The sequence below is a fragment of the Sceloporus occidentalis genome, unplaced genomic scaffold (assembly GCF_023333645.1).
Source record: "Sceloporus occidentalis isolate IW3139 unplaced genomic scaffold, rSceOcc1.0.p SCAF_7, whole genome shotgun sequence".
NCBI classification, from domain to species: Eukaryota; Metazoa; Chordata; class Lepidosauria; order Squamata; family Phrynosomatidae; genus Sceloporus; species Sceloporus occidentalis.
The window spans coordinates 1,522,430-1,547,400 of NW_028316987.1; the positions used below are offsets into that span (position 1 = coordinate 1,522,430).

The 24,971-nt window shown below is 41.3% G+C and overlaps 1 protein-coding gene across 1 annotated transcript; it reads right to left on the bottom strand.

The window, feature by feature from the left end:
- Nucleotides 1-1,071: 1,071 nt before the first annotated feature.
- LOC149308994 (ras-related protein R-Ras2-like) lies at nucleotides 1,072-17,150 on the bottom strand. The gene is made up of 6 exons (XM_089531593.1): nucleotides 16,695-17,150; nucleotides 11,914-12,001; nucleotides 8,925-9,027; nucleotides 7,875-7,983; nucleotides 5,948-6,066; nucleotides 1,072-3,118 (listed from the first exon to the last, which is right to left on the bottom strand). The coding sequence occupies exons 1-6, from the start codon at nucleotides 16,797-16,799 to the stop codon at nucleotides 3,031-3,033; spliced, it is 612 nt and encodes a 203-aa protein (XP_089387719.1). The 5' UTR covers nucleotides 16,800-17,150; the 3' UTR covers nucleotides 1,072-3,030.
- Between the last annotated feature and the right edge of the window lie 7,821 nt (nucleotides 17,151-24,971).

Sequence of the window (24,971 nt, forward strand, 5' to 3'; positions counted from 1 at the left end):
GCGTCAGTATGACCTACACTGTTCATCATTCAACCAGCCTGCTATATTGGTGTATTTGACTAGCCTTCCAGGAAACAAGGTTTAAAATCCTCACTCAGCCATAGAAACTCACTGGGTATTCCTGGGAAAATTACTCTCCTAAAGACAACGGTGACAGCAAACCTCTTCTACATACATCTTGCCAAGAAAAACATATAGTGTTGCTGTGAATCAGAGGTGAATCAAAGGAACCTAAATTATCCTCTGGAATTCCCTAGGATGCTGCACCAAACTTTCTGCATATAATAAATGTGACTTTATTAACTGCAAAGGCTTCAAAAACCTTCCTTTGACATGCACTTCTATAATAAAATGAACAGCAACACCAACCAACCACTCTCAAAATCTAACTTTGTGGAGATGCTAGCTGGCACTGGTTTGTTCCAGGATTGCCAGCTCATCAACTAAGACCAGTGGCTGTGCAGATATGTCAAGAGGTAAATCTATACCAAATTCCCATTATAAGTGAGGCATCAGCTCACCACTGTCCCTCAATTGTTCCAACATGAGAAGAAACTAAGTGTAATGTGACTACACCCTTAAGCTTGTCAGAACAACTTCTAACAGTCATCTGCATGGCTAATTGGAAGCAAGTCTCACTGTGTTTAATAGGGCTTACTCCCAAGGAAGCAGGTACAGGTTCCATCCTGATACAACTCCTAAGGCAAGTAACCCATCTCACATTGTACATTGTTGGTTGTTAAACCTCACACCATATCAGACCTTCCTTGCATATCAATCCTGTCCTTGGGTTTCTCCCAATTGATACCTTCTCAACGAGACCACCATTAGCCATTGCCTACTTTTTGGATTTGCATTATGAGCTTTAAAAATAAAATATGCTGGCATGTTTGGCCCCACCCACCATTGGAATGAAGTCTGGGAGAACTTTGAATTTGGCTTTCTGGGAGCTGAACAGGTTCTCCTCTGTTGTAGATGGCCACACCCAAGACACAACTCATAATATTTCAACAGTCCATTCAACGCACCCAACTCCTGCCCCACCATGGCAAACATAGGAAAACACACGGATTTGGGAATGTTCCCCTTTTATTAAAATCACTTTTTGAATAAGTGACTAATTCACAGCCTGCTACTATCCTTGTGTTTCATGAGCCTTTTGGCCCCGCTCAGTACCAAAAATACCTTTTCCCCCTGTGTACCTGGTCTCTGTGAATTATTCCTGCCAACTGTGAAGACCACTTCACATCCCTGGCAAAGTGAACTGTAATCTGCCTGTATTTAAGGTGCCTTGGGTTTTGGCTAAATAGCAACTCTTTGGTATCTACAGCCTGTAATGCTCTGCAGCATTGTGAAAGAGGTATCAGCAGAAGACACCTCATTTACACATCTCCCCATCTTCTAACTACTCAAAAACATGCCCATTGAACATGATCCATTTGCTCTATAGCAGATAGAGCATTTGTGAAATATAAACAAATACTGGATGGACTGTTAGGTAGATATCTTGCATCTGACGAATTGAACCAAGTCTACGAAAGCTTATGCTACAACTTCTTTTGTGATCTCTAATAAGGTGCTACCCTTTGCATACTGATATTCCAGACTAATACAGCTGTGTCTCTGAATGGTAAGTAGACAATTTGCTTCTTTGGTGGAAGAAAGAACAAGAAAACAATCAAGAGGTCCATTGGGAAAGACCACTCAATACACATACAAGAAAGGCACTGATATTTAAACATGGTTGTGCCTCTGAGGATATAACTAGGAAATCCCAGGATATGATCAGTTCACTGGCCATGGAAGAGTTGCTAACAAAAAATGGGCACATGGTGGTTGCTACTTCACTTACTCAACACTTGGGATAATTTGGATTACAATTCCAGAACCCGACCTACTCATGGGCTGGGGATTATGGGAATTCTAGTCAAAGCTCCCATCTTTTCCAAGTTCTGAATTTACTGCTTCTAGATGTATCAGAAAAAGAAAAGAAAAAAGTTAGGTAAAACCAAATCATTCTATTCATGGACAAAATAACTTTAAAAAAAATCAGTGGTGACTAGCATTGTAACTTGATTCCAAAGACCAGTCAAGTTTTAAACGTAGTTGAGAGAAGGAGCTATTTTCACCTCCGCCTACATAAGCTGCACTTTGTTTTAGGGAAAATATCAGAGCAGGGGAGAAATATTTTGAATTCATTTCCTCTTGTCTTACTCCTCTGCCCTAGATGAACAAAGGGCTATAACATGTCCCCCATGTTCCAGGACTGCATGCAGAGTGGTGCAATGGGTAATGCCAGTTACTGAGTAGGAAATCTGTGCCTACTCTTGCTTGCCTTTTTGCTTACTGGGAAGGAAGGTAGGGAACTGTTAAAAGTAAGGCTGTGATTATTTTTATGTTTTTTTTAAAAAAAAGATTTAAACACCCCTTTAAATGCATTCATACAATGTGTCTTGGAGCATGGATGCCTATCTGTGTATGTGCAGAAGCTTGCTGGCGTTAGCGACAGTGACGAGTATGATCCTCTGCTATGGCTTTCCAATGCCCCAACATAATATATCACCAAACTGTCCTAAGCTGTTCCATCTTCCAATTTTTTACCCTGAACCTACATTCTTTATGTCATCCTGCCATGTGCACCCCTGTGCCAATAAGGCAACCCTATCAATGCAATTTGCTTGGAAAAATTTAAGACAGAAAGGTGTCAGAGTAGTATATGCAGGCTTGGATCATTCCCAAGTGGCACTTATCAGCATGGTGTAACCAGCAGGTTCAAGGCAGCAGAGCTGAAGGGGTGTGGTGGGGAAATAGGCTGCATCCGCTTCCTGCCCTGTTCCAGTTTGAAGGGTCCTTTGTGACAGTAGAGAAAGTGTAGTATTGAGACACAACTGCAGAATACACATTGCCAGCCCTTGTTGCAGTGGGGGAGGTGGAGCAAGGGGAAAATCCTGCTCTATCCTCTTGCTAGAAGGAACCAGAGCAGCTCTTCTTTCCCTTTCCAACATCTGTAGCTTGGTGCGGGAAGGCAGTTTACAGAATGGAACAAGGACAGCCTCTGCTTTCTTTCTTCTTAGGGTTAACAGTTGGGGCTGGGGGAGACTCCAGCTCATGAAACCTCCTGGGGCAAAAAAGAAAGAAAGATAAGAAGTGGTAAGAAACAAAGATTGATTGGAACAAAAGAGTTGGCCTGTTTCACTATAGTTGCAGGGCTGGAAAGCCTTTTGGCCTCCAGCTACAACTGGACTACAACTTTCACAATCCTATATCTTTGGCTATGCTGAGTGGGACTTGGAATATGTAAGCTAAAACATGCAGAGGGTCAGTAGTTTTCCAATACAATGTACTCATTTCTTGTCATCATTTGGGAAAGTTTTACTCCGTCTTCCCAAGGATGATGTCTTCCCAAGGATTGAGGAAAATAAATCTTTTTATACTTGATACTTTATAAAAATTTCTGGCCAAAATTTTCTACCGTTTTTGAAGTGATGTAGAATTTAAAACAATACAACAGAATATCAAAATGGAATAGGAAGAGAACAGTTTTTGAAGCAAATTAGAACAAGATTAATGCCCATTGAAAGGCAAGCAAAACACCTCTGTTTCAACTGCCCATTTAAAACCTAGTAGGGATGGGGTCAAGGAGGCTTCCATTGGGAAGGAGTTCCACGGACACAATTCTGGGGGAAAGCAACATTTGCTATTGCTTGCAAACAGAGCTTTAGGAAAAGTAAACTTTGGAAGTGAAACCCAGAATCCTCTAGCCAGCAAGGTCACTAAGGGATTCTGGAAGTTGTAGTTCCTCTAAGTAACTTCTGTAAACTCTGTTCATGAACTGCCATATTCAGCAGCAGCATGCCAACAGCTGCTCCAGGGGGGGAATGACAGAAGTCCTTCCTTCAAGCCTTAGCATGGGAGGTCTCAGAAGCATTGGGTCAAGTAGACTGTCTAAATACGGCACACCATGTATTCTCATCTCTGCCACATCCTGAGCCATGTGCTAAAATTCACCACAAGTGTTAATGTACAGAGTCCTTCAACAAAAAGGGAACTGAGCACTTTTAAGTTTCTGCACATTATATTCCCAGGCCGCATAATAGAAATCTTCTTAGAGCATGCAAGCAAAACTGCAGTGGGCTAGCAAGACTAATAGAGCCTTTAGCCTAGCACTGTGTCCTATGGGTATGCCAATGTGCATGGGGGCATCCACCTGGAAACATGGCTCAAACACATTCAAAACAAAATAACGTAATAAGGTCCATGATAGCCCAGAACAAAGGTATATCTAGGGTAAGGGGCCTTTCACATTACACAGTTTTAGTGCTATGGTTTTTGCTTTAACTCCCATGGTATCATCCCACTGAATTCAGGAATTTGTAGTTTAGTGAAAGGAATTTAACATGGTCAGCACCAGATTACAAAGCCCAGAACTCCATAAACTGCAGCGATGGCAGTTACAATGGAGTCACAGCGCTATAACTGGGCAGTTAGAAAGGGGTCCTTGTTTTTGGAGTCCCTGCTGAACAAGAGAATCAAATTCCCACACTCTTGGTGCTAAGATGAGGAAATGTGACTCTACTCTCCATCAGTCCCAGCTCTCATGGCCAATACTTAGGAATGATGGAAGCTGGAATGTATCATAATCTGGACAAGTTATTGAGCTAGTGAGCCACTGGCCAACGCATTTGAGCTTCAGTCAATTTAGGATGTTAGATGTAATGCAGGCCTGAAATAGTTTGGGATGAGTGATTATACCAAGGAAGAAATAGCTAGTAATCTAGTAATAATATTAGAAATTATCATCATGCCATGCTTCTACAGGAACATGTAAAAACAGTAAATAAAGCATAGTACTACTTGTACTTTTTTACTTATTATTTGATTTATATCCTACTTTTCCCCTAAGAATGGGACTCAAGGTGGTTTTCAATAACATTAAATTCAGGAAGTTATAATTAATATAGAATGAATACAAAGCGAGAGAGAGAAATTAACACACAATTTAAAACACACTAGCAGAAAGAAATAAAGCACCCTTCCAGTTAAAAGCCTCTTGTGGAGAAAGCTCTACTGGTTGCCAAAGGCCTGCCCAAAGAAAAATGTCTTTGACTGCCAGCAGAAAGACAACAGGGAGGACAGGACGCCAGCCAAATTCCCTTCCAAAGGAGTTCCAGAACTTGGGAGCGGCTGCTGAAAAGAAATAATGCTTCCAGATGAAGTTTTTAGTGTGCCCAGCCTCATTCACAAGATTTTACAGTGCGGTGGCATCTTCCATTTGCAATCATCCCAGTTTTTCCATCATTTCTTTCTCTCTCTTTTTTAAACACAGCAAACCCATTAAGGAGTGGGAAAGAGAATGACTGTACAATGTGCCTTCTTTTGCTAGAAGACAAAGACTGATTTTAAAAGTTTGGCTGGCCTTTGGCTTGTAAGCCATTGCTATAGAAGGGTCTTTTTAATGGGAGGGGGGTTGATGTCCCTTCCTTCTATTGCAATGTTTTAAATGCTTTTAAGAAGGTTTAAATCAGTGCTAATTTTAACAGGACAACTTAATATTTTATTATTATTATTTTACTTTTACATCATCAATTGCACCTCATTTTAACCTTGTTATTAAACTGCCTTGGGTCCCTTCTTATGAGAAAGGCAGGATATAAATTTTAAAAATTTAAATGTTTTTACTATAATTGTCTTTAAGCTGTTTTTTCATTTTAATCTATGTAGCCACCTTGGGTCCCATGTTGGAAGAAAGGTGAGATGACTAACATACACACACACACACACACACACACACACACACACACACACAGCACTCTGAATTCACACTTAGTCAGAAATAGCTGCCTTTTGGAGGGATGTTGTCAAAGAAAACTCTTCCCTTCAGCCTTTTGAAGCTTCTGTACTTTGTAGTGTCAGGTTCTGCAAAACTAGTGTCCACCTGACCTCTTACCTGATGGCCCTCACCAGCTCATGGAACGATTCATCCACATTGAGACGGAGTTTGGCAGAAGCTTCCATGTATGGGATTCGGTTCTCCCGGGCAAAACTGAGGGCCTCCTCTTTGGACACCTGTCAACATTTGTGAAGAAGAAGCATGAGTAACCATGGATATAGGATTATGTGAAGGGAAAGTAGAATGGGAAGAATGGCATTCAGTTCAGCAGTGTCCCAAATCAGGTATTTGTTGCTGTTATTGTTGTTGTGTACTGCTGCATATCCGACTCATGACAACTTTATCATAGGGTTCTCTTGGCTTAGAGCAGTGGTTCCTAAACTTTGGTCCTATAGGTGTTTTGAGCTTCAGTTCCCAGAATTTCTAATTGTTGGCCAACCTATCTGGGGCTTCTGGAAGCTGAAGTCCAAAACATCTGGAGAGCCAAAGTTTCGGGACCACTGGCTTAGAGTGTGTAACTTGCCCAAGATCACCCAGTGGGATTCTAGAATGGGGCAGGGATTCAAATCCTGCTCTCCTGAAGTCCTAGTCCAACCCTCAAATCACTAGACCATGCCGGCCCCCCCAACTCAAGCATAAAACTGCTTAAAACTCTCAACAAGCATGAGCCCAGCCCCACAATTTCTGATCTCAGAGAAAGTGTGGCAATGGGGAAGGGGCATATTGAGAAGGCAAGAGGGAAAGACACATAACACTTCTTGTCATCAAAACATCCCATCAGAAAACTTTTTATCAAGACTATTTTTCCCTTAGTCAAGTTCTCTTCTGGTTTTGAAGACCAACAGGGCAAAGCAAACAAGTAAAACCGTGTGTGTGTGTGTGTGTATGCATACACATGCTTAAAATAGCATTGGTAGAGGGGATTCTCACTTAGGAGTGCCTTACTCTGTGCCTATATTAGTGTGAGAAAAACAGGGTGTTGAGAAGTCCACATTTCCCTTCTACCTGACATGAAGGTATATGATGCAGCCATCTTGTTCAGACTAAGTAGGTCAAGATCTAACTAGATCCTGGATGGAAAACTGCCCATATATATAAACTGCTTGGCTTCAACTACAGAAGAAAGGCAGGTTACAATTACTGAGGAGTACAGTGTATGCCTAGTAGTTTCTTAAGACTGGACGAAGGAAAGAATGGCTCTCCAGTTATCACCACAGTGCAACCTTTCTCAGCTCTAGACAGCACAGCTAATGGTACAGCATGATGGGATATGCAGTCCAGCAACAAAGGCCAGCACCCAGTATTGGGCATTTCTACCATCAATGGAAGACATATCAGTATATCTGAGCATTTGCCTGTGGCTAATTGTTAGCAATGTTAGCTGGCCACCACCTCAGTTTTTAATCAAGGACTTAATGGATCTTATTGCCTTTATTGTTTTATCACTGTACCATTATAGCTACTGTGTTACCATATTTGATTTTACTGTGAACCACTTAGGGACTTTTTCAAATGAAAAGGAGCATATAAATATTTGGAAATCAATAACAGATAAAAATGAGTGCCATAGGTTCCCCAACCCTGTTCAGAATAATAAATGTTTTTACTAGTTGGGTGCTATTTTTTTCAGGGCCAATTTTAAGGCCCAGTTGTTCAGGATGACTAGCATTTCTGTGTGTCCTTCATAAGGCAGCAATGAAGTTGAGTTCTAGGCATCCCCTATGCTAATCTTCCCCAACCAGGGATCACCCCTCATGTGTTTTATTTCAATCCATCATTCCCAATGGCTATGCAGCCTGTGGTCAGGGATGCTGTAGTATAACACATCTGGAATTAAATCTGCCTTAACTAGCACCAGTGATTTGCTAGAAAAGAGCTTGAAACGTGGACTGGCAACATTAGCAAGTCATGTTACATAGCACAAGGCCCCACAATGTAGAGATTTAAAGTTGTAATGGGCAGATGAATTCTGCAGCCCCCTCACCTGTCGATGAAGGTCCAAGTCAGCCTTGTTGCCCACAAGGATCATGGGAAACTCATCACGGTCTTTCACTCTAAGTATCTGAGTGTGGAACTTGTTGATCTCGATGAAACTAGGGTTGGGAAGGAAAGGAAACAAACGAAAGTGAACTTTTGTTTGGCAAGAGATACTGGGGGAAAGCAATCCAATGAGTTTGGAGGAGAAAATGCCTATGCCACTTCCAAAAAACAGGGATGGGAAACATTTGGCCTTCCAGATGTTATGGACTTCAATTCCTAGAAGCCCCAGCCAGTATAGCCAACAGTAAAGGACTGTAGAAATTGTAGGCCAAAACATCTGGAGGCCAAAGGTTTCTTAGACCTAAGACTTACTGGGTCCTATCAAGAGTGGCTTTTTCCTCTGTCCACACTCTCCCCCATTTCTTATTTCAGTTTCATGAAGATCATCTTCCCATTTCCTCCAAAAGGCTGGGAGAGTTGCCCTTCTTGGAAGATGTCCAAGGAAGAAGGAACTATAGCACTGCAAAAATACAAGGCTTTCTCCTAATCCTCCTCCACCCACACTTGTCTTAGTGCTTACTCCATCAAAGGAGTGATGGAGAAGCAGCCGCAGCAGTGGAAATCAATGATGTGACTTCAGGAGGACCTCTAAGAGTCAGCCTCCCTTGATATCCAATGGTTCTTCAGATGTGCATTCTAATGCCTTTGTTAAAATAAATCTTCTTGGTTGAGGACCTTGAGTGTGGTTTACTTGTGAACCGGAATGCGGCCAACAGAGAGTCAAAACCTTCCAAAACTGTAAGCTCGTTGCCTAATGTAGGGCAAGGTATTCTCAATATCAGTTTTCTGAATCTGTAAAATGAGAATCAGGATGGTCTATTTCTGTGGTCAGGTTGAGTAACAGAGAATATGCAGAAGGGAATCAGTGTCAGAAAAAGCACATCCACTGGGGCATTCAGCTTTTGACTGATTGTAAAACAGAAAAATGGTTCACCACCTCTGCAGTAACAGGGAAGGAACAATCAAACCGGAATATCATGGCTTGCAGACTTACCTGCCACGGTCGTTGATGGCATAGACAAGGAGAAAACCTTCCCCTGAACGCATGTACTGCTCACGCATGGCCCCAAACTCCTCCTGCCCAGCAGTGTCCAGGACTAATAGGATGAAAATGTAAGGAAAGGAAACTAAATTACATCTAATTCATTCTGAACACAATGGACGCACCACAGTATAATGTAATAACTACATTAGTGTAAGCAGATCTCCTGGAAAACTGCCCTCTGACTCATGTAACCCTCTGATGGATTACTGTACCTCTTACTCTGCTGATCCTTGACAAGTTTATTCTTTCAACTTCCCATTATGCCTTAGAATAATGCTACATCAAGGGTATCATGTTAAATTAAAACAGTAGCACCCAACTAACATGGAAGGGCACAGGGGAAAAGGTATATGGGGAGATAAGACATCAGTAGTAGGCTGTACTGGGGCTTCAGCAACTGTTTGGGAAGCCTGTGTGCTGAGGCAGTGCTAGATAAGAAGTGCTTGTTAAAGTCTAATAGTAGCTTGATTCAAATCTCAACACACCCATAAACTGATTACGTTTCCTAGGCAAGGACTAGGGAACCTACAATTCTCCAGAAATCACGGGACAACAATGCCTATCTGTGTTAGCTAGCCTAATCAGGCATGATGGGAGTAGCAGTTCAGCAGCACGTAGGCACATGTTCACCACTCCTGTCTTAGGCAAATCCCCCGTGGATATGGGTGCCGCCATTGTTATGTGATGGATGCATAGCGTCCGCACGTTGCGCCCCGTTTGTGACATCATGAGTGCGCTATTGGTGCACTCAGGTGTCACAATGGCGGCACAAAAAGAACCCGCTTTTTGCGGGTTTTTCCTCTACAGGGAAGCCGCAGGCTTGTAGGGGAAAAAAGGCACCAGCAGGCCTCCCTTTTTGGGAAGTCTGTATCATGCCGATGAAACACGAATGAAATTGGTGTTCAAACTTGGTCCCCATCTCCAAGATATCTCATTGTGTATGTATATGCAAATGCAGGTATTCCAAAATCCAAAACGCTTCTGGTTCCAAGCACTTGGGTAAGAGAGACTCACCCTGTATTATTAATCTACCCTACCAAACAGTGTCTTCACATAGGCATGGTCTGTACATGGAATACAACTCCAGGCTGCAAGCAAGGAACACCATTCCAGAATGCTTCCCAACATTGGGGGAAAATGAAGTTACAACTGCAAGTTAAAAAGGATAAGAACACTACCAACTCAAAAAGACTTCTTGCTCTGCTAGGGTTGTTTTTTTTTTTTTTGTTTTTTTTTTGGGGGGGGGTTAAACCAGAGCTTGCTATTGCTTTAACAGGAGACCATTCAGAAATGATGTCCTCCTGAAATTCCAAGTGGCAGAGTTCACTCTATCACCTCTAGATTTTACCAGCACATTATGGCACAAGGAGACAGTCCAGGTTAGAACCACTCTGGTATTCTGAGGGTGCCCAATTCCTTCTTGCCAAACACACATCTCCTGATCATCTTTATAACTTATTGATTCCAAACTCCTTTATGGGTCTCGCAGAAACAAAAAGTTCATAGACCTGCAACCTTCCATCCTCAGTGGAACAGTATGGGTTAACTGTACAGCTATATCTAATGAGGGTATCTATCTAATGAAGCCTTGTAGACACTGTTGGACTGTAACACCCATCAACTCTCACTAATGGCTAGGGCTGATTGTGATTGTTGTCCAACAACATCTGAAGAACCTCAGCTTGCTTACCCCTACCCCAGATAATGTCACCAAGAAAGGACAACTTTACTGTTTCTTTCAAAAAAGCACACTAAACAGTCAGACATTATCTTTGTTCTCCCAGTATTACACTCAATTTCACTTCATAATGTTCCAGATCATATATTTTATGGCCAGAAAATTTGTAAAAAAAATTGAAACCTGTAAGGGAAGGAAAGTAATGCAAGGCTGAATTATTCAGGACATAATGGATTTAATGTAAGAGCTCATACAGCTGAGGGAATTGAGCTTACACCAGGCCCCTCAGCAAAGTGTTGAGACCCAATAATCTGATCTTCTAACCAACAGTGCCAGGTGGCTGGGACCTGCCATTTAAATTTCTCATAATGTTTTGTAGTGATGGTACATCAGAAGTATTATGGTAAACTGAAATGGCATTTCCCAGCTGGTTGGCACTGCCTGGCACCCAGAGGAAAATTTAGGGGGGGGGGGGCATTATCAGAAAGACTATATATGGGGCAGACTCTTGTAACTCTAACTGGCCTACATGTCACTTGGATAACATCAGAATGATGTGCCAACCATGTGCATTTTAGAAATGCCTCAGTATTTTGTACAGTGTACTTTTGATACACATAACACATATTTAGATACCCATCTTTTGATACACATGATACATCTTTCACACTTTTTGTTTTAATTCAATTTATATTTACATTATAATTTATTTTTTAAAGCATGTGAATGCCAATAATGGAGGGACAAAGTAAATTGGTATGTGATACAGGGACTAGTTATGTACACAATAAAATAACAAGAACAGAATATTAATAACTGAACTAAAATTAGAGTCAGAAATCCTTGGTTAGCTATTGCAAACCATCTGGACGTTTACTAGTAGATCTTGGCTTAATTTCTGATCGCTCCTGGTTGATGGATGTTGTCCCTTTCCTGATGTATTTTATCTAGGTTCAGCCTCTGTCAGCTTTGTCAACCAGTCTCTGATCTGCACTTTTACTGCTGTTGCTGCTTCTAAGCAGACAACCACTTGTTCCACAAACAGGATGGACTTCACCACTAAAGGGAGGGCACCACAAAAGCAGGGGGGAGCATAATGCAAAACTGTGGTCATGAGAGAACCCATTATGTGATGCTAGGGAAGGATGTTGTGCACCACAACTTGCTAGGATCACCTTCCGCCAAGTGTCTGCCCACTTCAATATGCTTGTGCATAACTTCCACAACATCCCAACAAAATGCCAGTCCACTGATACTCACTGTCCAGCCGCGTTGGGGTGCCATCAATGTTGCAGATTTTTGTGTATGAGTCCTCAATTGTGGGGTCATAGTCAGAGACAAAATATGACTGAAAAGGGAGCAAGGAGAGAAAAGGAAAGGATGTTAACAACAGTAGCAAGAATTGTTACTTCTGTATGCAAAGACAGGAAATCCAGGTCTGAATCTTAAAATTACTTCCAAATAAAGTAGACGCATTGACTCAATGTTTGCTATGTAAGTGTTGATTCAACATTCTACAATTGATCCTACTCTAGCTGGGGCTAACAGCATTTAGGCCTCAACCCCCATTTTTGCTCATTGGTACAAGAGTATACAGAGCCACTGTGTTGTGGTGGTTTAAGCATTGGGAGACCAGGGTTCGAATGCAGCTCAGCCATGGAAATCCACTGGGTGACTTTGGGCAAGTCACACTCTCTCAGCCTCAGAGGAAGGCAATAGCAAACCTCCTCTGAAGAAAGATGCCAAGAAAACCCCACTATAGGTTTGCCTTAGGCTAGGGTCACCATAAGTCGGAAACAACTTGAAGGTGCACAACAACAACATATAGCAGCATGGGGCAGAGGTTACATTACAGCAGGTAGCGTGGCCACTTTTCCAAGCTCTGATTGGATCTTAAATGCTAGGTCAAGGTTTGCCACTCAGTCATAGAAACCTTGGATTCTGCTCCTTCCCTTTAAAAAATTCAAGGACTACCATTCTGGGTCACAAAAAGTACAACAAGGTAAAACAATAAATGGTAACTTCCTCAAGATTCAAACTGCACAGTACCCAACAGTTAGCAAATTGTTATGTTACTGAGGCAGAATGTATTTCCTGGAGAGTAAACAATTAACAATTAAGAGCCAGTGTGGTATAGTGGTTTGAGCATTGGACTGACTCTGAAGGTCAGGGTTCGAATCCCGACTGAGCCATGATAGCCACTGGGACACCTTGGACAAGCCACACTCTCTCAGCCTCAGAGGATGGCAATGGCAAACCCCCTCTGAAGAAATTTGCCAAGAAAACCCCATGCCTTAGGGTTGCCATTAAGTCAGAAATTACTTGAAGGCACGCGACAACAAAACAAAAAGTTAAATAATTCACAAATTTATCCTTGTCTTTCCAGGACATCCCAAGCCAGCTGCCCCTCTCTGATTAATAAATGGAAAGGCCTGGATCATCAGAAGTTGCCAGATCACTGGCTCCTCTAGATCCATACTGCAAGACAGGTTGATGTGGCTCTCTTGCCTTAGGGCTCGGGCAACAATCTATTGTACTCCAACTCCTATCAACCCTAGGGTATGTGGCCAATGGTCAGGGGCAATGGCTGGCAAACATCTGGAGGAGCACAAGCTTCCCACAAATGCTCTCTAGAGCTCTGCCAAAAAAAAAAAAAAAAAGATTCTGAAAAAGATACCACCCAGGCCCTGTATTCTGTCTCTCCCTCAATGGACAGCCAGACGTCTCTGGAAAACATTATATATTTAATTTAGTTTTATATTTTATTTGTCTTCCTGACCACTCCCTGCTTCCTCTCTTCTCTGCTCCACTTGACTTCCACCTTTCCAACGGCTCTCAGCCAAAAGATCCCGCATCACCTGGCTCCCAACCAGAGAAGTGGAGGATCACAGCAGCCACAGAGCCGGAAGAAATGGACTTTGGGTTTTAGAAAATCAATTTTTTGAGCATTAACTCCCAACCGCCTCTCCCACATTTATGAAGACGGCGGTGCTGGTGCCAACAAGATTGCCTTTTTCTCTCCCTGAGGGTGTTGCAGGGAGGAGGAGGGTGGTGAAGGGAAAGCAAGCACATGCCCTGATCCTAAGCATGCATTCCCGGAAAATGAGCGTCAACATGTTCTTCAGGGCTTACTTGCCAGCATGTGTGCCGCAGCTCTCAAAGTTACTCAACCTCTTCTTGTTGCCGTTGGGTGCCTTCAAATCATTTCCGATTTATAGCAACCCTAAGGTGAACCTATCATGGGATTTTCTTAGCAAGTTTCTTCAGAGGAGGTTTGCCATTGCCACCCTGTGAGGCTGAGAGAGTGTGCCTTGGTTTCCATGACTGAGCAGGAATTCAAACCCTAGTTTCCAGAGTCACAATCCAACACTCAAACTAATGCACCATGCTGGCTCAAACCCTATGCTACACTTAATGTCAAGAAATCAGAAGAAGACTAAGATTTGGAAGGGCAGCAACAAAGACTCTAGTCAAAATCCTGAAGTGTAAAGATACATCATTAAATACTAAATTTAGGATTATCCATGCCATCATATTTCCCATTTCTTTCTATGGTTGTGAAAGCTGGACACTGAAGAAAGCTGAGAGGAAGAAAATCAACACATCTGAGATGTGGTGCTGGAGAAGGGTGCTGAGAATACTGTGGACTGCTAACAGAGACAAATAAATGGTTCCTGGAGCCAGTGTGGCATAGTGGTTGGAGTGTTGGACTACGGCTTTGGAGAGCAGGGTGACCTTGGGTGAGTCACACTCTCTCAGCTTCAGAGGAGGCAATGGCAAACCTCCTCTGAACAAAACTTGCCAAGAAAACCTTATTATTATTATTAACCTTTATTTATGAAGCGCTGTAAATTTACACAGCGCTGTACATGCCATCTTTTAGTTAGACGGTTCCCTGCCCTCGGGCTTACAATCTAAAAAGACATGACACAAAAGGAGAAGGGAGTGGTGGTGGGGAAGGGGATGAGGTCCAGCAGTTCCTCTCAACCTCCAAGGCCTGGACCAAGGCAGATGGACTGGAGGGAGGGCTTGGCTTCATAATGGATGGTTAATCTTCCAGGGAAAATACATACTCTCAAGTAGGATAATACATATACAGTACATAGCAATACAGGAAATGGTTCGATAAACAGGCACATGATAGTTTCACCTTAGGCTCACCATAAGTTGGAAAGGACTTGAACGCATACAACACAGAGAGAGAGAGCAGATCAGGCTCAAACTCTCTCTGGAAGTCAAAATGGCTAAACTGAGGGTTACAAAATTGCAACGGCCCCTCCACATTTGCTGGGGTTAAGAGTTAAGGACTCCTTTGAATGTGGGAAAAGTGCAATTTAAAAACAAAACAAAACTATTCTTCTTACCTGAGAGAAGACCTCTCTAGGAATCTCCAGGTCCTCCTCCAACTCTACAGTCAACATCTGCCAAAAGCTGATCACAGAATCATGCTGGAGGACTTACAAATGCCTAGAGAAGTGGTTTGTTTTTAGGAATGTCTAGGTTCTCCAGCATAACTCTATGGTCTACGTCTGGCAGAGTCACACTGGAGGACCCAGAGATTCCTAGAGAGAACATATGAATCAAAACTGCAAATTATCAAAGCTGCAAATCTGGAGGGCCAAGTATACTGTAATGCTTGCTAAAGCGGATGGCAACAGGAAAATTGAGGACTGCATTCCGGATGGATAGATGGATGTTTTAGTTTTACTGTATCAAATTTTGTAAGCCGCCTTGAATCCCATATTGGGAGACACTCGGGATATATTGTTATTACGGTCTTATGGGCTTTTCTTAGCAAGATTTGTTCAGAGGAGGTTTATCCATTGCCTTCTCCTGAGGCTGAGAGCATGTCACTTGCCCAAGGTCTCCCAGTGAGTTTCATGGCCAAACCAGGATTTGAACCTTGGTCTCCGGAGTCATATTCCAACATTCAAACCTCAACACTACGCCATACACATACACACACACATAACTGTGTATGTGTGTGGTGTGGAATAGTATATATGTGTATATGTTTGCATGTATGTGTAGAATTACATAGTATATATGTATTTGTGTGCATATGTGTGGTGTAGCTTATATGTATGTGTCTGTGTGTGTAGCATGGCATAGTATATATCTGTGTATAAGTGTGGCATGGCATAGTATATATGTATGTGTGTGTATATGTGTGGTGTGACATAGTATATATATGTATATGTGTGGTGTGGCATAGTATATATATGCATATGTGTGTATATGTGTGGGGTGGCGTAATATACACATGTCTTATCCATCTGGAAGGCTGCATTGCCTGTTGCCTGTTCCTGTTTCCTGTTTATCTGACATAGATATATGTGTGTGTGTGTGTGTGTGTGCATATATATATATATATATATATATAGTGCATGCGTATGCACACACACACACACACACACACACATACAACTAACATAAAATCAGCTAAAGAAAACACTTTACATTTTAATAATTTAATGTTTTGAATTGTTTTTTTAAACTTGTATTTTGAATGTTTTATAAGTGTTTTAACTTGGGACTGTTTTAGATTTGTAAGCCGCCTTGAAAATCCCCAAGAATATTAATAATAAGTATAATAATAATATTAATGTGCATTTCGGTTGGCCAATAAAGCTCTCACTTTGATGGATTTTAGTTGAATCGGTTGGTTACTCATGCAATGCTACTCCTTGCAATGCATGGAAGTATCTAAGCTTGCTGTCTTTTTTACTCCTATTTAACCTTTTATTCTAAATTACATTGAATCTCCCTGTCTAGATACATTCAGGATAGTTACTGCTCCGGAAAAAAACCCACCCCAAACCTTATAATAGTAACTAAAGTAACTATAGTTACTTTCTTTCTTTCTTTAGTCAATTGTCTGGTTCTTGACATTTTAGTAGCTACACGTCCTCTCTTTGCAGAAAGCTTTGCAACCACAAGCTGTGGTCTTCCATACATGCCCAGGAGCCAGGAGGGCTAAAGCGGTACGAAACCGGGTTAGTGGTGCAGTGTGGTCGCCGCCTGGCAGCCTCCTTCCTTACCTGGATGAACTGGATGGTGAGGGCACTCTTGCCCACTCCTCCTCCTCCGACCACCACCAGCTTGTATTTCTCCTGGGCAGCCGCAGCCTCGCTGGGATTCATCATCCTCCCTGCTTTGGAAGGGGATCCGGGCAGGGCTCTTCACAAAAGATCCCCAGAGTGGATCCCAGCCATGATGATCCACCTTGGATCCCCCACTCCTTCCCCAAAGGAGAGTCGAGAGCAGCTCCTCTGGACTTTGAAGAGTCTTGATCAGAACCTTGGAAAAGGAGAAAGAGAGGGAAGGAGAAAGGGAAGGAGAAAGAGGAGAAGAAGATGGTCTTTTCTTCCCAGCTGCTCCGCTTCCCTATTTGGGCAACAACTCCGGAGTCACTCCGGGGCGGGTCCCTTCTGGTCCGGAACCAGCTCCCCCCAAAGAAACACTCCTCCCCTTCTTCTTCAATGGGGGGGAGCCTGGGTGGGTTTGATCCGCCCCAGAGAAGGAGGGAGAAGGGAAGGGCTGCCCACAAGGAGCTGCTCTCACTCCAAGGTGGCTGCGTTCAGACGTGCGCCAAGCTGGACACGTGTACAAGAGCAGGAAGGACAAAAAACCCACCCACACTCACAGCCCATGTCATACAACCCATGTGATTATTTATAACCCATGTATTCATAACCCAGACTTAATTTAATATATATTAATAAATATTGTAAATAATAATAATAATAATAATAATAATAATAAAATATTTATTTGTATCCCACCTCTCCCTTTTGGGGATCGAGGCGGGTAACAGCAAAAAAATCAAATACAGTACAAAAGCAATAACAAAAGCATTCCTTTATTTCCCCCCTCCCCCCTCCCTCTCCATCCTACAAATATAAAAATATAACCAAAAACCATATAAATAAGAACACGATCGATTAAAACAGATTAAGGCTCAATCTATACTGGTCAGAGGTCAGTGTGTAAAAATAAACTAAATATTAATATTAATAATTATTGTTTATTAATATATTATTATTATATTTTACAGCATTAGATTATTTGATCAATATTAGATATTAATAAGTATATAAAATAAAATATGTATTAATAACTATTGTATATTAATATATTATTATATTTTACAGTACTATATTATTATATAATTATATATTATATATATTAAATTACTGAATCAAATTATTATAAATAAACATACATAATATATCATATATTAATAAGGATATATCAATAAATTAATATTAATGTTATTTATTAATATATTTAATACAATTTATATATTAATAATATATATAGCATATATGTTTATATTAATAAATTATATATTAATATTAATATTATTATTTATATTATATTATTTTATATTATTATTAATCAATTAATACATTAATAAATATTTTAAACATATATATATATTACATTAAGTATATATTAATAAATTATAAATTAATATTAATAATTGTTATGTATTATATTATTATTATATTATTTAACATTTATTATATATTAATAAATATTGTAAATATAACAGTATACATTAATAATAATAAATAGATGTCACAATTGATAAGTCTAATTGTATATATTAGAGAAGCCAATTGATTATGATATAATAAAAATAATAATAATTTTTAAAAACCCTTTGCAGTTTTCCTCCCCAAATTGGGTGACCAAGGCCTGGCGAAATGGAGGATCTTTGAGGAAAAGGGGATTATTTCAAAGTGGATTATTTCTGCAGTGTGTTTTGGACCAATGTAACCAAAGTAAGGATTTCCAGGAAAGAATGAAGTCTGTGGCTCAGAATTAGTAACTTTATTGTTGTTTGCCCTCAAGTCCTTTCTGCTTTATGGCCCCCCTAAGATGGCAGGTTTCTTCAGAGGGAGCTTGCCCTTGCCATCCTCTGAGGCTGAGAGAGTATGACTTGCCCAAGGCCAGCCCCATGGGGTTTTATGGCCGAGCCAAGATTTGGACCCTGGTCTCCAGAGTACAACCAATGCTCAAAACCCTACCCCATGCTGCTGACTCTAGCTAATAATTAGTTACTCCTGAAATGAAATGAAATGAAATTCTTTATTACAGTCAAAGACCACCATCAATATAAAACATAGAAAAATAAAATAATACACATAAAATGATTGCTTGGGATTAAAATCTGCCAACTTTAATTGAAAAGAGATGGCTGGGTTCCCATGTGGCAGCCTCTGGGGTTTTTATTTTAGGTAGGTTCAAACTGGAATCTCAGCTTCTAAAACTTCTAGGGTTAAGAAGAGTGTGGGAAAGGAAAGGGTTCTAGGAGTTGTAATCCAAGAAAAAGTAACTCCTTGAGGCCTATGTCTTCTGGAATGAGGAAGAGGAGGAGCAGATTTAGAGGAATGCAATCTGATTTTTTAAAAAGCCATGTTAAGGCGGAGGCTGGGCTTGCCACATCCTTTGGCAAGAGAAAACTGGACGGCCTCAGGCAGCAGATTTTGGGTGGCAGCCTGTTGGTTAGTCATGTGCCTTCAAGTTGTTTCTGATGTATGGGGACCCTAAGGATTGCCTTATTTTACTGAATGTTAACATGTACAAAAATGTGTTATATTTAATTATTTTTGTAGAATGTATGCCATAGGCAGGTTTATTTTATTTCTTTTAATTGAGTGTATGTACAGTGCTATATACATTTACAGCGCTATATGAATAAAACTTAATAATAATAATAATAATAATAATGTAACCTTATCACTAGTTTTTTTTGTTGTTGTTGTTGTTGTTCAGAGGGTGTTTGCCATTGCCATCCTCTGAGGTTAAGAGAGCGTGACATGACCAAGGTCACCCCAGTGGGTTTACATGGCTGAACCAGAATTCGAACCCTGGTCTCCAGAATGCTCAAGCCACTATGCCATGCTGGCTCCTCAGGTGTGTTTTATATCTTTTTAAATTATTGAAAGCTGCCTTGGGTATACTTAAATTGTTGAGCAGATTTTAATAACACAGTCAGCTCTTATCTTTGTATCCACATTTTCCTTATCCATAGATTCAACTACCCACAGTTTGAATACACACACACACACACACACACACACAATCAAGGTTTGCTTTTTGGTGTATGTATGTGTGTGTAAATATATGTGTGTTTATATATGTGTGTGTGTGTGTGTGTGTGTGTATACACCAAAAAGCAAACCTTGATTTTCTAAAAAAGCATGTTAAGGCGGAGGCTGGGCTTGCCACATCCTTTGCTTATGATTAGTTTTGTAAGACATTTAGCCTTCTCTGTCTGAGGGCTCTGGTGCCACAACAAACTACATCTCTCAGGATTCCATAGCATTGAGCCAGGGCAGTTAAAGTGGTGTCAAACCGGGTTATTCCTGCAGTGCAGATTCAGTTTATTTTTGCTTTGTATTGTGGTCGTATACTCTCTTTTTCCTCAAAGGTCCTCCATTTCGTGGTGCTTTGGTCACCCTATTTAGGGAGGAAAAGTACAAACTTGTTTTTTAAAATTATGACTATATTTATTATATCATAATCAAGTGGATCCTCTTATATATATAATATGCATGTGTGTATATATATTTCACACACACATATATATATTTCCCAAAAGCAAACCTTTATTTTGTCATTTTATATAAGGGGCACCATTTCTGTGCCATTGTATTGAGCATCCATGGATTTTGGTATCCATGGGAGTGTCCTAGAACCAAATCCTAGCAGATAGTAAGGTCTCACTATAGTAATATTTATTTTGTTTTTAGCTTTTGTACATTAGTGTAAGCCGTCTTGAATCCCATCTGCAAGAAAGGCGGGAGAAAAATTCAATAAATGTTATTGATTGATTGGATTTATATCCCGCCTTTCCCCCCAACTGAGATTCAAGGCAGCTATAAATAAAGTAATTGCTGAATAGGGCATAAGCACACAGATAATTCCCATTGATTTAATGGTTTGCAACTAAATTTAGGCCTTTGAGTGTGAAGAAAGGGCAGCATATTTTTAGGTACTGCATTTTACTGCCTGGGAGTGGGAAAGTAGTTGTGGAACTTAACCGTACCAAAATAAATTGGCTGGCTTGAGGTCCCCCGTAACAACCAAAACGCTAAAGACGTACACCGCAGCAAAACATGTGAAATAAATTATATAATTACAAAATCACAATGTTTAAAAGCCAAGGCCACAAAAACACTAAATGAATGCAAAACAGTGGTAGAAAACAACAATTACACAGATCTGTATTTAAAAGCATGCACAAACAATACCAAAATAATGTGTGCAATGCAACATGCTGCACAACGCTAAGAGAAACAACAGTATTCAAAAGTCGACATAACCAGGTAGGTAAACAGGACTTGTAAATATTTTCCCGTTTCCAAAATTTTTCAGTATTGGTACTGTTTTTAAAAAATTCTTTCTGAAAATTATGGAGAAAAAACTTTTTTCAAACAGCCTCAAACCAGAATGAGCAAAAACTGAGAAGAAAATGCTAATCACTAGCTTGTACGTTGCATCTACACTGTAGAAATAATGCAGTTTGACACCACTTTAAGTGCTGTAGCTGCAGACTGTGGAATGGTGGGATTTGTAGTTTTACAAGGTCTTTAGTCGCCTTCTCTGCCAAAGAGTGATGGTGCCTCACAAAATTACAAATCCCAGGATACGGCTGGATTGAGTCGTGGCAGTTAAAATAGTGCACTGTATTCTTTCTACTGTAGATGTACCCATGAGAGGCAGTATGGCATAGTGGTTTGACTCTGGAGACCAGCGTTCGAATTCCAACTCAACCATGAAACCCACTGAGTGACCCTGGTCGAGTCACATGCCCTCAGCCTCAGGGGAAGGCAATGGCAAACCTCCTCTGAACAAATCTTGCCAAGAAAACCCCATAATGGGGTTGCCATAAATTGGAAACAGTTTGAAGGCACACAACAAAAACAACAACAACAAACCATATGGAGGGCAGGCACATAAAAAGATCTATTAGATGAAGGGTAACACCAAAAGCCTGGTTGCCAAATAACATTTGCACCATCTTGCCAGCAAAACTCCATGATAGGTTCTCCTTAAAGTCGCCATAAATAGGTGACTTGAAGGCACACAACAAAAAAGATGCACCCACAGATTATAGAACACCAGAAGGCTTGTAAATTGCAGGCTGACCAAGTGGCTTTAAGTACTTATCACACTTGACTTTGGTGAAGGAAAAAGCCGTTTGCTCTTCTGACTCAGGCAGCAAAAATATCTTGGAATGGCCTTGCCTGGGAGTGTATTTCCTTGATGCATTTGTGTGCACATGGCATGAGGCTTACTGGAAATCCCAAGTAAACTTGCATACACAGGCTTGCAAATGTAGCTCTTTTGGACAGTGTCTGGGTCGGAGCAGGCAGGCAGGAAAAAGGCGCCTCAATCCCGCTTTTTCCAAAAGCAGGTTGAAACCCCACTGCCTACATGGCCTACTCCCAAGATGGACTGAATACCCATGGGCAGACCACATGGTGTGGCATCAATCCACGCCACTGGGTAATGCTTGTTTCCTCTCCACCATGTATGCACACCATCACACAAACACACTTCCTGCAACCTTCACGTACCTCCCACGTCTACCCAGATGCCGTCCCATTGAAAGGTCACACAGTCATACGTGTGATGCTCCGCTGGTACAGGGCATTGGTGCATCAGTATGCGAGTGATACATTGGCAAAGCACCATTATAGATGCCCACCCATACATACCCCCTTCACCCCCTGTTCCCCGGTTGGACTGTCTAGTTTGTGTATGTTATCCCTGCATCCTTTGGAGTTGTCGCAATTTCATTTCTTTGCTTTGCTGCAGCCCTGCACTGGCATTGGGGTGTTTATATGCGTATGCATCTTCCACACTGAACCAGAACATCCCGGTTTCTTTTCGCTCTGGTTTTTAGCCCTGGAGCGTGGCTTTGTTTCAGTTTCTGCCTGCTTTGGAAGCGTGAGTCGTATAAACGTCCCGCCTTCAAAGCTTTAGGAAGAGGCTTTATTTTGCCCATCTGTTTGACCTCTGTCTGTGCTGAAAGCTTGCAGGCAGGTCTGGCTTTCCCATCAGGGCTTTGGGCATGACTTAGAAGTGTGGCTTGGGGCGGCTAATTTTCATTCCTCTTTCCTCACTGGAGGGAAACTAGGACCCAGGGCCTAGTTTCTAGAGTCCTGGCACCCACTGAGGATGGGTGGAGGGGGCCATGAGCTCACCACCACATTCCTTTCATGTGTTGTGTGAAGGAAGTTGAGGCACCCACTGTTTGTTCCTTCCTTCCCTCGCTCCCTCCTCCATCTGCCTGCAAGGCACTGCCTTGCCATACACAATGTTCAGTTTGAATGCAATGGTTTTCATTCACCAGCCTTTGCCTGAGGAGGAGGAGAGCTGTTTCCTTATAAGATGTTAAAATACATATAAAAATACACTTATCCTGCCACATTTGCTGGGGTTAGGGGCACAGGACCCCGTGAACATGGAAAAACTGCAAATAACAAAAAACACAATGAAGATTATCGCACCACGGTTAAAACGTTCCCCGGTGCGTTCTAACGGGGACGAGCACGGAGCATGATGGGAACCTGATGGGGCCCAGAACGCTAGTTTACTGCACACAGGAACACCGCCACCGCCGCGCGTTCCCATTGAGTTCCAGGGGACGCCATTTCTGGGGACACTTTGAAACAGTTCCCAGAAATAGCACCCTCTGGAACTCAATGGGAATGCGATGGGAATGTGCGGCAGCGTTGGCAGTGTTTCTGTGTGCAGTAAACTAGCGTTCTGGGCCCCATCGGGTTCCCATCACGCTCCATGCTCACCCCCATTAGAACGCACTGGGGAACGTTTTAACCCCGGTGCGATAATCTTCAATGATTTTACCTGGCAGAACACTTCTGTAGGAATCTCTAGGTCCTTCAGTGCGACTTTTGGTTAAAGCTGACCATAGAATTGCGCTGGAGGACCTAGCTATTCCTAGAGAGAACATATTAATAAAATCTGTGAATAATCAAAGCCACAAAAGTCAAAGCTGGAAATGTGGAGGGATGAGTGTAGATTTTAAAATTCGTAGAACTATGCTTTATATTAGTGGTTCCCGATCTTTGGTTCTCCAGGTGTTTTGGACATCAGTGCTTAGAAGCCCCAACCAGTTTGGGCAACAGTCGGGAATTCTGGGAGGTGAAATTCAAAAGGACCAAAGTTTGGGAATCCCTGCTTTATATGATAACGGTGGTCAGAGTATTATTTGCAAAAAAAACTGGAAGACATATCCTTCCAGTAGAAGACTGGCTTATTAAACTATATGATACAATGAATATGGATAAACTATCCATACTAATAATAAAGATAAAGACTTGAATAATTTTGTGGATCACTGGAAGGATACTATAAGATTTTTGAAAGAAAAATGACCAGAAATAGAAGTATTCACATATTATGTCAAGCTGAGGGAGGGGGGGAAATGTCCGAATGTAGATGTAAAAGGGTCACAAGAGTCAAAAGTTTGAGAACTGTTTTAAGGGATTGCCTGGCTCTCCGTTGTGCCTTGTTCTGGCTCCCAAATTGGGCTTTCCCTTACAGACATTAAAACAACTTTGCTAATCTGGGAGGGAAAAATATTAAGTCTCAAGAGATCTACTGAGCCTCTGTCTGGTACAAAAAGTCTTGCATAGAAATGTTTCATACCAGAGCTGCCTTGATAACACAGAGTGGGGGGAGTTGCAAAAGAAGGTTTCCAGTGCAAGGAATATAATTGGCAGGCCCACACCTTTAAATACATACTGTTATTTTTTGTATTAAAATGTTGTAAATGTAAGAAACATGGTACTATGAACAATAGCGCATTAAGACATTTCTTCAACAAACCCCAAAGTCATCACATTTTGTGCTAGCTTTCAAGATATGCAGATCTCTTCATCAGTGAAGAAGATGATACAAGCTCAAACAGAGGAAGGAAAGGTGAGGTCAAAATACTATTTTTAAGTTTTACGATTCTTACAATACTGACTTGGTATTTTTTGTTTACAGCCAACAAAGCTTCCGTTGCTTATTTCCTGTAAGGCTGTGAGTGACTTCACACAATCAAGAATTAATTGGAGTATGGCAAGATTTACCGGGGTTGAATCCACACTGCAGAAATAATTCGGTTTGATCCCACTTTAACTGCCATGGCTCAATGCTATGGAATTTTGGGAAGTATAGTTTGTTGTGGTGTTCTCCAACTAAATTATTTGTGCAGTGTGAACACATCCACAAAGAACATGATCCAGAATGGTGTGAGCCCCATAGTTCTGATCAGGGCCAGACCAAAA